Source organism: Betta splendens, chromosome 5, assembly GCF_900634795.4.
Source record: "Betta splendens chromosome 5, fBetSpl5.4, whole genome shotgun sequence".
Lineage (NCBI taxonomy): Eukaryota > Metazoa > Chordata > Actinopteri > Anabantiformes > Osphronemidae > Betta > Betta splendens.
This window is the reverse complement of record NC_040885.2, coordinates 12,615,087-12,629,021: the sequence shown is the minus strand read 5'-3', so window position 1 is coordinate 12,629,021 and position 13,935 is coordinate 12,615,087. Positions and strand designations below refer to the sequence as shown.

Genomic DNA, 13,935 nt, shown 5'->3' with positions numbered 1-13,935 from the left:
CAATAGAGCGCTTTGTTGGACATTGTGAGGGTTGGAGTGGGAATGTGTCTCTGATCTCGGTCCCACATGGTCAGCCACAGTAGCTGGTCGAGCTCCATGTCAAGGCACCAAAAAGGGAGAGAGCCAGGAATAAAAAGCTCCTCTGCCTCCGCTCGGCCCACATCGCGCAGCGCGCTCTGCTGCCGCACACGCCCACTTGACCCCGTGTCGGCGCCGGACAAAGACGGGGTCGCGCCTGACCAGGTACGCGTCAGCGCAGATCCTGGGTTTGGCCTTGTGCGCTAATGCCATGAGACAAGCAGGGGACAAGCAGCTAATGCTCCACGATGCGGCGGCCGGTTGCCGAGCAGCGCGGAGCTCAGGCGGGTGGCGGAGGCGGCGCCCGCTCCGCTTTCTGACAGGCTTTGTGCTCAGTTTGCAGCAGGTGGAAAACACGGACGCAGACACGCATCGCGGGAACCGACGGCGTGTCTGTAGAAGCTGTGGCCTTGTTTGGATCAAAGGCTCCACTCATTTGTTCAGCAACAAGTACTAATCCAATAAAGAGGAGTATCGGCAGAAAGGGCCCGGTTCACTGAGGCTCCAGTGAAAGGCTGAGATGATCAGAACATCATCCTTCAGTAGAAGTTGTTTCCCACAGTAACATAATTAAAGTAATCAATCAATAACTGTAATCTATTCAATTAGGGGTCAACTGTGCTTCAGTCAGTCGACAAATCAATACGACACGACTCCGACAGACGTTTCAAAAAGCAATTACACTCAGAGCAAAGCCTCCGTCTTTCCCTTTAATCTCTGCAAGCCACAAGTTTGCCTAAGAAAAAAACTAATTAACCACCAGCATTCTTGGATGATTATCTTTCTTGTGTATATTGTTAAAATCAAGTTACTACATGCTGGAGCTGAGCTTTGAGTTCTGGAGCTTTTCTCACCACATAATGTTGTAAAAGCATGAGCCCCACCAATGTTAGATCTCAGCCTCCTTCTACATTCTTCTGTTCTTTGGGCGAAGCGGGGAAACGCTGCTGTGGTTCTGACCCGGTATGTGCATGCGTCCCTCAACCCTGACGACAGCCTGATGAGTTCAAGTGTGCAGAAACCGGCTCCTGATCCTGTCTGCACTTGGCAGCGGTCCCCACCGCCTCTTTATTCCCCTTTAACTAAAATCAATTTTACATCGGTGCATTTGTAAGCGTGAGTGGCAGCCTCAGCGACACACGCACACATCCGACCCAAACATTCAATGAAACACAGCGGGGACGTTTGGTGAGAGCTGCGCACGGGGAGAGGGAGACCACCTGGTGAGAAAGCGCTAACTGGCTGATGTGAGTGACAGAGGATTCATGTTAACGCGTCCACTCGCCGGCCGCCTGACGTGATGAGTGGCGAAACAAAGTGAGGGATGATGACCATCAGTCAAGGGCATTCATGTTTTCTTAGTGGAAGAGTGGCTTTTTGATGGATGCGATGTTAGTGGGAACGCAAAGGGATGAAGGAGTGAAGAGGGGGAAGGCAAAGCCGAGGGGAACGCAGACACTGGGAAAAGCTTTAGGACTTTGTTATGGAAATGGTTTGAGCATATTAAGCTAAGAGTGACTGTAGAAAATATGGAGATTCATCCTTCAATTATTCTCCAAGTTTAAAGGAATAATCCATAGAGTTTTGAGTGTGCAGCTTGACTTGTTTCTGTGCCAAAGTGTCAGTGATGATAATCGGTGCTGATTGTAGCTCATTATTGGACATGTGAAAGCAGATGCACACTACACAACAGGCAGTCGGGGCACTGATGTGTAATCTCAGATGGCACCCGTCAGCCCAAACGACCTCGTTGCCATTAAGCTTTGGATTTATGTTCCTTCGAGTCCCCCCCCCCCCCGAAAGGGAAGCGCTAACAGCCCGTGAGCGAGCGGAGGAATGCTGCATGTGGTTTCCAGCCTGCAAAACGGCCTGCGTTACTTACAAATGAGGGGGCTTCACGGAAAATAATTACACACTTAAAAAAAAAAACACCATTTACATTCCAATAGGTTAAATATGCGCTTTGAAAGCGCAGAAATGTCATTCAAGATGAAACACGTTGGCAGCCATTACATCTTTAATGGATAATGTGAATCGTCTGCGAAAGGCCCGGCCCTGCTCTCTCATCACCAGCCTGCAATTTAAGCAAAGCTGGCCAAGGTCAGGCTGACAGACCTATAGATTACTGTCTGTCTGTATAATCCATGGCCTTTTTACTCCCCTCTCTGACTGACACACTCACCCCTCCCACTTAAAGAAAGAACACCGCCTGATGATTTGGTGGCTTTCAGGTTTGATGGACAGATGGGACGTCCTGCCCCGCGACCCCGTGACCCACGACCATAAGGGTCACTATGCGGCGTATATGGGAGTCTGTGGGAGAGAATTCTGAAAAGCTCTGGTAATTAATTCATATTTCCCAGTTAAAACAGAGTTGGGCGGTCTGTGTTAGACAGCACCAGGCGCGAGTGAGGCAAAAACAAGAAAACTACCCGACCAAACACCAACAATCAACCACAAAATGGTCGAAGGCAACTGCCCCAACATGTTATTAGCAGTTCTACTCAACAAGATTTGCCACACCCACAAGCACCAACGGTAAAATACCCATGAGGCCACACATCCACGTGGCAGCAGCTCTAAACCAGTGCATGGCTCTAGGAAGTAGCATTCAAGAATTCAGTGCTAGGCGGTTGAAAGGCTCGCACCCCTTTACGCTGCTCCAGGTGGAAGATGCTCAGATAGGTTTGATCACTTGGAAGTACTTGTTTTGATATATAAGATAGATAAGATGTAAGAATATAAAAATAAAAGACAGACAGCGAGACATAAAGAGCAACAGAGGAAGGCAAGAGGCGACGTGCGTGACAGTGGGAACTCTTAGTCCCGGTCCCTCCATCCGTCCGTCCACACATAAGGTGCTGAGGGGTGTGCGATTGTGCAGACACATGGAGGCGGAAAACTCCCTTATCGGACGCTGTCATACCTTGTCATAAATCAGCGCTTAGCCATCCGCTGTGCACTGATAAGGCGAGCAAACACAGGCTGCACACACACCTCTCTCCACACCAGGAATGGAGAGAGAGAGAGAGAGGCCGCTTTCCCTTGGTGACTGACCTCTCTCTCCCTCGGTCCTATCTTCAGTATCTGTTGTTTCATTCATCAGCAGTAGACGTGTTATTTGTTTTCTATTTGGGCCGTTTCGTTTTGTGTGTTGTCATATTTGGTAGAATTCTGTTATCTTCTGAAGAACGAAATCCTTCCTAACACAAGGGCACAGGGGTGTTGAAAACCGATCCTGTCATGCAATCAGCCCCAGAAATAACTTCTTTGACTATAAATGCTGCTCCCACGCAGGTCTGAGGAGCCGTTATGTGGCATCAACAAAACCTGATTGCACCTGACCTGATTACACTGAAGGTTTAGTGATGTGCATCAAATCTGGTGAACAACCTAATTGAAGCAAAGACCCTCTGGTCACTAGGCAGCCCTCCCTCATCCTCTCTAATAAATAGAAAACACGTAAAATTATACATATAAAATCTAATAAATATAATACTTGTCCCCTGCTCATCTCATACAGGGAAGTAAACCACTTGAAACAGGGAACAGTTCCTGTTTGTATGGTCTAATTTGCTCAGAATGCATTGGAATGCTTTGTGACTAATTAATCACGCGTAGATGGTTTAATGGGACGTTGTAATCCGGCTTCAGTAATGAAAAGGTGAATTTCATGCTGTGCACCAATCCCATATGTGAATGACTCTAGTAAAATAAAGACCATGGCCTAATGAATTCCGGGCCTTTTACACTTTCTAAACATGATTACACTTGAACAAAGCATCATTTAGGTTGGAGATCTTCCCAGTGTCAAGACGTCCTTTGTCTCCTCTGTCGGTCCCTCAGCCGAGTCGACCACATTAAAACTAGATCTGTCAGCCATGGAAAAAAGTTGTTGTCTCTGTATTTGTGCCCGGAGCTGCTGCTTCCTATGCGCTCTCTCAGGGGCTGTCTTGCAGTCTTCCATCATTGTAGCTTGGCTAAGCCCATGGTTCAGGGGAGCGCAACGATTCATCCAACGTGACATTCTACAGAACACGAAGGCTCAGGACCACAGCCAAGCCTTGAGTGATGACTATGTCGGCGTTTGTGCCAAGAGGAGGAAGAGCGAGAGGCGAGAATGATGCGGGACGGAGGGAGCTCGGGTGGAGGGAGGTGAGGGACGGACAGGGGGTTAATGCCGTGCCACTGTTGTATGGCACTCCCCCTCCGCTTCCCCAGGGACATGAATGAAGTAAATGAATGATGGACCCAACCCACAAAACGCCCGTCTCCTATTGAGACCAAGCCGTCCATTCAAGGGGATGAGTGAGGCGTAGACACCAACAACAACAACATCAACAACAACAACAGCAACATAGGAGGCCCTAACTCCTATTTCCCATTCAGATGCCGTGTGTGTGTACGCGGACACACCGATACCATGGACCACTCTGCCAACATACCATTAGACACCTAGAGAGGGTTCCTGAGAACAGGGCTGCCTAACAAAGCTCGCAGGCAAAGAGGCGTGGGCAGGCATGGAGAAAATGTTGGCATCACGTCAATGCTAGCGCCACAACGGTCAGGCGTGAGAGGCCATCCTCCCTTTTCACAATCAGGATATTAACAGGAAGCTCATCAATGCACGGACTCAAAACAAGGCCAGGAAACCCGTCTCCCCTTAGTTGTTCTTTGTTGGTCTTCCAGGACGAGATGGGTTCCTGGGGTTCTCGCTCACACGGCGGCGGTCTCCCTCAGAGGTCTGACCTTCACACGCAGACTCACCTGAAGCTACAAACTGTGAGCAGAACACGGGGAACACAAATCTAATGACGAAGCCGAGCTGCTCACTGGGCATTCGCGTCTAAAATCGTGAAGGTGGGCTCCGTAACGTCGTTAGCATCCAACTGAGGCCGAGTTTTCGCCGATTAGGGAGTGTGCGTGGAGCGTACGAGGGCTGCTTTAGGATGAAATAAAGAGGAGGAGGAGGAATGTTCTGGCTCGTTTAATCCAATAGAGACACCACCACTGCAAACTCCCACGAGATCATGGTCAGGCTCAGCCGCAGGCCTCGTTTCTCCCATAATCACAGACAGCTACTTGGTCGCCGTCCAACGTACACACAGCGTGAAGGACTGCTAATCTGAATCGCTCTCACCTGAAACATCTCACAAAGTTGTTCAACTCCTGCCTAATAACAACTCTGACTTTTAATTAAGCACTTCCCAGGAAGCTCTGCCAACTTGGCAGCGAGGGACCAACTGTAACCTCATAACCATTCACTTAACACAAACATTTGCGCAACTTTATCCTTTTGGCTTCACATCACAATTATTGGTCTGCGACGACGTTCCCACGTGCCAAATTACTTGCAACACCTTTTCCACGACAATTTGCATGACTGCACGCGCGTGAGACGAGTCAGCGGTTTTCGCTCACTTTCCCGTAGAACCCTGCAGTGAGGGGTTACCGCCGGGGCATTGGCTCCGAGCTCGGCTGTGGACGCGGCCCAAGCAGTCACCAGTTGAGGTAAACCATCTCACCCGACACTCACACGCGGCTAATGGGAAACAGACACACAATTTGTCCTGGGTTTGCCTCCGCGCACCCACTCTCGTCTCCGCCTTCTCATCCTGAGACCCCTCCATCTACAGTGTAGCGGCGCTCTGGAGGAGATAGCGAAGCTGACACCGATGCCCTGTAGTCCATTAGCACGCCTCCGAGCCCCCGCTGAGGCCGCACCGCTGCTCCCTTCACATTTTTCTCCACTCATCTTATCTCGCCGGCAGTTCTCAGTTCTACTCCTAGATTCCTTATCCGACCCGCTCCGTCTCTGCTTCCTTCTTGTAATGCCTTTAACTCCTCAAACTTTTAAGTGTTGGGAATGACCAACATATGACAAGGTCAAAGGCACTGCAGTAACAAGATCCCAACACTGACAGACAAATGATAATGACTGATAGCTGTGTGAGTAAACAAGGAGAGCGCTGCCCTTGACCTGCTGTCTCCTTAATTTCAGTCGGGGCTGTGAACCTCCCAGGGGACTCCCACACTTGGGTCACATCTGGAGGGTTCGTCCAGTCGGGCCCACATGCGTTAATCAACCCTCCACGTTCCAGCTAAATTTACTGAGGCTTTTTACGACCGTACGACGAACGGAGTGGTTTTAGGAAACGCATTCTCCCGTTTGCTTAACGTAAACCTGGACGTGCGAGTGCTGCTTTGCTTGAGGATTTCCTGCGGAGGAGACAGCAGACATCAGGGGAAATAAGCTCCGCGCTGTGATTGCGTCCCACCGCTCCTCTGCGAAGAGAGTGTCTGAACCCCCGTTTGGTTTGAGGAGTGACAGGTGATGCTGCTATGGCAACAAAACCCAAAGCGGTGTCATATATAGAGTCTTTACAGAAGCTCTGCAAGCACGTAAGCACTCGAACACACTCAGACACAGTCATACTGGAACATGGATGTGGATATTAAAGCTCTCATCTGTCCTGTTGCTAAACAAAACTAGAAAACACTTGCTGCAACTACAGCTCGGTCAACCGTCATCCTCTTCTCCAGGTTGAGAGGTTGATCACAGCCTGCATACTGTAATAATCTGCCTTCAGTATTCACACCTTAGGAATCACGGGCCCTGCAGGCGACAATTACAAAAGCTACACTGCCCACTTGTACTGCGTCAGCCAATCAATCAATGTCTGCAAACTAAAAGACAGAACATGGAATCAGTCCGAGAGTCCACATCTATTTTTACTCCACGTGTCATACTCTGGTCTAAAATACTGGCTGCAGCAGACACCAGGAGACAAACACACCAGTGTTCTGCACACAGCGCATACCGTCTATCACTAATCTAGACACACGCCCACATCCATCATCGAGCGCTTGTCTTTCACTCCCTGCTGAGCCTTGGCCCCCTTTACAGAGCAGGCAGACACCTGGAGAGGCTGCCGGAGCGCCTCCGAAGCTCAGCTGAGGAGCTCCAACAACACTGAAGAACAGCTTCGCGGGACTGATGCATTTTGACCCACGGCACATACACAGTATGTACTTTAGATGGACATCATCCAGGTGCTGGATGCACTCAGCTGGGTGGGTTCTGTAGACGATCGTTTACCGGTATAAATAATTAAACCTGTGAAAAACATGCCCAACAGCTGAATGCTGGAATAAGACAGAGTGGCGCGTGTGTGGTTTCTTCTGGATGTTGTGCATTTGTAGAACCACAGGGGGAGATTCCAGCTCTGCTTGCCTCAAATTAGGCAAAACTGTTTTCAATTTATTGCCTTTGCAAATGGGAGGAGAGATTTTTTTATGTGTTTTTCGTTTCTCCCTCTGCAACTTCACAGACATTATTTGGAGCGTATACAGTAAAAAGGGCCGGAACAATGTAGACACACGATTGTTAAAAGGAGCTGGTTTGAAAACCCGCTCTCTGATCTGGGATCCATATGTCCACCCACTCCTCGCTCGCTCGCTCACTCGCTCGCTCGCTGTTGCTCCTTCCTCTGGAGGAGAAACTGGGCGCCTTCTAGACTCCCCCCCGGCCTTTCACCTTTGAGTGTGCAGAGACAGTGAGCCCCAGCGGTGGGCGGCGTACCGGGCGCGCTCGCTCCAGCTCATCATCACGCAACGCCGAGGGTGTGAATGTGGAGTAAGAAGCAGAAGGAGGAGGAGGAGGAGGAGGAGGGACAGGGAGAAAGAAACCGACACTATATTTAGCACAGGAGCTGTCGCCTTCTGTTTTCCTCTCCTGAATAGTCCTAGACTGACAGCAGGCATCCTGCGGAGCAGAGGTTGCCGGAGGCACCACCCCCTCCTCCTCCTCCTCCTCCAGCAAAATAGCAATGTGTTGTTGCTGCGGGCTTGCGTGCGGCAGCCGCCACGCGTTACAATTTGGAAATCTTTTTTTCATTGTCCTGATGGAGACACTGAGCACAGACTGCTACAGCACCAACAGGTACCATGGATGATGAACTGCATCCAGCGAGCAAATCCGTGTCTCTGATCCATTTAGCTGTTCAAAGAAATAAAAACGCTCACATGATAAATCGCTTAGAGGGGAAATCAACATGTTCACATTAGCCGTTTGATTACAGCGACTGTTTATTTGCAGCATGTGCTGCATAGGTGTTAAACATCTTTTATGATGCATGTAATCAAGAGCGACGCGCGTAATGAGCTGTAATGGCGTAACGCGATGACGCGGGTGATTAACGGCATTGGTGTCGTGGCCGAGCAGCAGGAGGATTTCTGGGCTACGGGAACAATGTAGTTGCGCTGCAGCACGTCTCACCTGCTGCTGAAAGACACCGATCGGGACGACGAGGATGTCTCTACATGGACTAGACGGGGCGGTTCCTGTTCTTAACAAGGGAAAAGCACTTTGTCTGTCAGGTTGGTCCGGACTTTATTGGCCTGGACTCTCCTCCTAGCAGACAGGTTGGTTCAGCATGTCATCGATCACCAACATGTCTGAGGCACTTAGCTCTGGCTGAGACACGAGCAGCCTGGATAAGTAATCTTTTAATAATGTAGGGAAAAGGCACCAAACGTCGTGTCAGAACAAGAACGACTACAGCTATACAGCAGCTATACAGTCTATACTCAAACAGCTCAGGACCACCTACATAGAGGGACCTGGGGCCTATGGAACTTAATCGGAGGAAGATGGATCCTATTGTTGCGGAGTCAGGAGAGTTCAAACTCAGTAGCAACGTGTAATTATTCAAATGACGGTGGAGGACATTCTGCCATTTTCTATCCTCACCTTGAGAACTGCCAGGGGAGATGAGCCGATAGCGGAGCCTTTGTTCGGGCGCGACAGCCACAGGGGCTCCGCGCGGGACAAAAAGGGGGGGCGAGAGAGGGGCGGAGAGAGAGAGAGAGAGAGTGAGCGAGAGCGAGCGAGAGAATGCCACGGCTGGAGCATAACCGCGGAGAATTAGTCCAATTACAGGACGGCCGGAGTGACTTTCATCTCCAGGCGCTCTTCCCAGGAGCCAACCTTGCATCCAGGTGTTTCCACCAAGGACTCGGGCGAGGATAAACAAAGTTAAACACTTTCAAATGTGCCTAAGGATTAGTGCGACAAGCTATTACTTGTTAATATGGTGTTTCGCTCCCACAGTTTGAGGGCAGTTAACCTCAGATGTGACTGGCTTCTGTTTGAAGGGTCACAACCTCGCAGAGCCCCACACACTAAAATAGCACGCGATTACAGATGCGGTTAGAAAGTAAACATCGCAGGTTTCAGCACATGATCTCGGCCAGTGTTCACGGGAAATTAAACGCCCACGTAACCTTTCCTTTGGAGGAAACCTTCAACGTATCCGGCAACTGAAGATCTAATATCAATTGATATTTTTATAACTTCAGGAAAAAAAAAGGAGTGAAAAACAGCGTGGGTGTGTTTAATTTACCCATTTTTAAAGCAGTTATTGGTTTGAGAGATGCATTGCAGCAAAGTGTGTGTTTCTAAGTGTCTGTGGGCTATTTTCAACCCCTCTGAAGTCTGAGCTGGTGATCAGTATATCTTCCTAAAGCTTCAGAACAGACGTAGCCTCTATTTGCTCCCTTGCTCCTTATCACAGTTAATAACTCAGCCCGCACTAAGACACTCGGCTACAACTTTAGAAAGCCCCCGCCACAGTATTATCAGCTCAGGCTGTTTATGTTGTAAACACCCAGGAGATCTGCTGGAGGAATTTTACTTAGTGGATTATAGGTTTGTTGTTTTCCTGCAGACAAACAGTTCAAATATTGAATGAGAATGAACATTTGTCTGGTTTGTTAAACTTGAGTGCAGATTAGAAAGAAAACACTCATTTCATAATATTTACTGCATTAAAATATTTCTGAATATTATTACAAGTCACAGACTTGGTGCCAACAATCACAAACCCAGTTCCTTACTGTGTTGCGGTTTATTTGGACAGGTTTATGACCATAAAAAATTATATATGTATGTATATATATTTCATACAAAAGACTTAAAGAAACGCTAAAAGTGGCTTATCTTGTGTTGGCTTCACACTTTTGGACTTCAGCCAAAAGTTGCTAAACCTCTTCTGCTTTCTTCTTAAAACCCAAATAATCAATGAAACATTATGCTTTTTGTATTTTAACCTTTGCACGAGTCAAGATCCGGACATAAACACACTCAGCGCTCTAAAACACACAAACACTGAATCTATTAGCTACAGAACTTGGCAGCCTACACACTGTATATGCCTCCTTAGGATTTTCTGTAGTGCCTACTGAATGCTAACTATACAATGTTATCAGAAGGTGATTTTACAAGTTCACTGCATTTGTATGTCAGCATTAGACGGCTATTACAGAATCTACAGCCAATTACTTGGTTAAACACACTGGCACATAAACGAATAGAAGCACATTACAGAGCAATTCCCAGCAGTACAGAGCAAAACCAACACAATTAGGGAATCCACAGCATAGGTGCATTCCTGGTCTCCGGCTATCGGAAGCTGCTCTGTGAGGCATAAAGCAAACTCCGAAAACTAATTAAAGACGAGTGCAAGTCAATTTAAAGAAACTGAAAACGAACAAACTAGTTTCTGCCCAGCATGTGGGACGAGTCAAGTGTGAAATCCGACTCGATTAGCGGGAGAAAGTGATGAGGTTCGAGCACGGGAGAGGAAACAAACAAGCAGGTAAGCGAAAATGTGTGAGGGGGTGAACCAGAGGGCACAGGTTCCCAGCAAGGATCCAAACTTCTGATCCAGAGCACGGCTTAATGAAACAAAAGGCTTTCTCAGAGTCAGACACTATTAACACAGACAAGATGCAAAAAAAAAAAAAAAAAAAAAGCTGAGACCTATTTTAACAGGACAGTTCAAAAGACACACACACACACACACACACACACACACACACACACACACACACACACACACACACACACACACACACGGTCTCATGTGGCACTGCAAACATTCATAACGTGCTGGATGTGCTCCCTGATTCGGTGCCCAGCCGAGTGTTAAATCTGACTTGATTTCAGACGGGAGCCGAGGCCACACAAAGGCCCGTGTGGGGAACTAATAGCAGCCAGGCCGTCAAATAAAGACATATTCTCTGGCCCTGAATATTTAGAACAATCAGCAGCGCTTCTCATGCCTCTCATCGAGCCTCTCGCACACCGACGCACAATCAGTCTCTCTGTTGGGCTCTGAAAAAACAAAAGCTTGACGGCAGCTGCGGCCGGCGCCAACACTTTGCCCATCCCAGTTATCAGACAAGACTGGGAAATCAAAAAAGCACGACAGCGAGCCAATAATAACATCTCAATGTCTGGAGAAACACAAAACCAGGCAAACTGGGCCACGGACGCGGTGCCTACAGTACCTTTGAAGGACAGGAAGATTCTTGGAGCGGAGAGGGCCTCGTTGGAGGGGGGCAGGGCCCCAGAGGAGGAGGCCAGCAGGGCCAGGAGCCAGCATAGCTTGTCCCACAGCATGGTCCCTGCGCTTGTTAACAGGGGAGACGAGGAGACGAGCTGGGACACAGAGATGAGCGCAAGTCAACAATGGATCCGTTTATGTCTTCAGAGGGTTTTGGTGCAGAAATGGCCATGAAACGTGTCGTTTCACTTCGTGTCTGGAAAGAAATAAAATTAATTTTCATGTCTGCTGCTAAACTGTGGTCGATCTCTCTCCACGCGCCTTTCGGGCCAACTTTGGCCGGGATGGGGGCAATTGTGAATGAATGGAGCCTCCTTCCAGCTGGGAGAGCCTGAAGGAGCCACGACCGCTGCCCACACCTCAACTTTGTTACAACACACACACACTTGGCAAAAATATTATGGAACAGGAGCTGGATTTTGGAGCTTTTTTGTGGCTCCACAGATCAAATCACAAAGAGTGCACTAATCAGCCGGAGAACGGCGCTCCCTAAATAAAAAAAAACGAGAACACGCGAATTATCAGCACGAAAACTTTACGTCCAAACCTACGGAAGAGAATCCCGCAGCTCTAACGCGGCGTCTGCCCCGCGAACGCCCCGCACGGCGCGGATCTACTTGTAGACGTGGATCTTGGACTGAGGTCAAACTGTCATTCGGGGTTTACGATCAAGTTCCAGATTGAGCCCCGAAGGCAGGACTCCAAGCAGAGCGTTTACCAAAATAAAGCATGACGGCGCTCCGACTTATGGGGACGCGAACATGAACCACGTGCCCTTTCCCGGGAGTACGCGCATTTCTAATTGTCGCGAGCGGCGCGGGGCGCGGGCGACCGCCGCGAACGGCGCGTTTCGGAAGGGGCTTCAGCATCACGTGCGATAAAACTTTCGGTGCTGCAAAACTCCCGTCGCCCACCAGACACACACCCACGCGCGCGCACACACATATTGTTCTTGGCTCCGGCAGTTTTTGCAAAATAGTATTTGACAGAATAATTCATTAAAGCCTCCCACGCAGCGGAGAAGGCGAGCGAACAGTCTGCTGCGCAAACCAAATATAATCCAAATATTCACGACACAATCACGTCACCGAACTTTTAAAACGCACCTGATATGAACCACGTTGCACGCGCAGCGCACACATTTTTCATTTTATGGTCGAGTCCAGCAAATGTCTGATTTCTAAGCTCATTTGTCTAAATAAAAATAATGTTTACTTGTACATCTATGAAGACAAGCCAGGCATCGTGACCTACCTTAATTTTCGGTGAAGATTTTAACGAAGCCGGTCACCATTAAAAAACATCCACCCAGGTCTTCGAGCTCATCCGTCCGTCCGCACGCGCGAGTCTCGGCGTATCGGCCGCAGATCCTGCACGATTATCCCAGAGAGAAACAAAGCTTGGATCTAAATTAACTTGACGCGGCCGCTTTGAGTTCAAGTAATCTCTAAATCGCATCAGCGGATTTGCCTTTATCCCCGAGGGAGACTGGAAACAAAGAGTTGTTTCTGGAGACGAGCGGCGCGGAGGACGCTCCTGCGTGCGCGGCGCGGCGGCGGTCGGGCGCGTAGTGCTGGCGAAGCGGCGGCTGCAGGTGGATAGACTGAGGTCTGCCGGCGGTGGACACACCCATGGGGGGAGGGAACCTACCTTAGCATCCCTGCGCTCCGTCCCGCCCCGAAACGCGACGCAAAACCCGCTGAAGTGAGGTAGAGGAAGAAAAAAAAAGGTGAACGCGCGCAGGGAGCGGACTGCACGAGCCGGCAACGTGAGATGGAGAGAAGTCCCTGCAAGATCAGGAGGAGGAGGAGGAGGAGTTGTCCAGAATCTGACACGGGGAACATTCTGGTGACTTGCTCTCGGTTTGTGACTATGATTTGTTGCCCGGAGCTTGGTTCCAATTAAATGCACCCCCTGCGGATGATGTGGTTTGTTTACATTCGCATTCATCCTTGTCACAAAACACCTGATATTCAGGGCGGGTTCGAGATTAAGAGAAAACAAGCAAAAGGCACGCGGGCAAGTCCTGTCTTCATCCTGTCGCTGTCCGATCACGTAACGCTTCTAATTCAAACAGAATGCAGACCGCTGGTAAAACCAGACGCATGACTTTATACACAGCTATACAGATGTGGAGCAGATGCCCAGATGTGACAGATGCACAGTACGAGACGTCCAATGAAAGTCCCGCGTGCTTGTGACTTGCAGCTACTGGCTTAGAGTTGCTGACTACAGCCAACCTTGGCTTGTGCCGAGAGACGTCCAAATGCGTGAACTCAGCGAGCAACTGATCGGGATCCTTTGCGTCGGCAGAGCCACGGCAAACGCCACGGCAAACGCCACCCGCTGCTTTGCGACGCCAACATTTTGGATTTGGTGGGAAAGAAGGGAAAAAGCCGCTGGCCGCCCATTCACGCGTCTCTTCATCAGAGGCTCGACGGCGATAAGG

The 13,935-nt window shown here is 49.3% G+C and overlaps 1 protein-coding gene across 5 annotated transcripts in view; it reads right to left on the bottom strand.

The window, feature by feature from the left end:
• The window catches only part of sema3fa (sema domain, immunoglobulin domain (Ig), short basic domain, secreted, (semaphorin) 3Fa), a 33,444-nt gene extending 20,032 nt beyond the window's left edge, over positions 1 to 13,412 (bottom strand). Inside the window, exons 1-3 of one of the 5 annotated variants that reach the window (XM_055508946.1) lie at positions 13,137 to 13,232; positions 12,741 to 12,856; positions 11,431 to 11,581 (exon numbers count right to left, since the gene is read on the bottom strand). In XM_055508946.1, coding sequence (XP_055364921.1) covers positions 11,431 to 11,542 — 112 coding nt within the window. In that variant the 5' untranslated portion in view covers positions 11,543 to 11,581; positions 12,741 to 12,856; positions 13,137 to 13,232. The other 4 variants (XM_029150928.3, XM_029150927.3, XM_029150931.3 and 1 more) reach the window with 4 other exon arrangements.
• Positions 13,413 to 13,935: the final 523 nt, after the last annotated feature.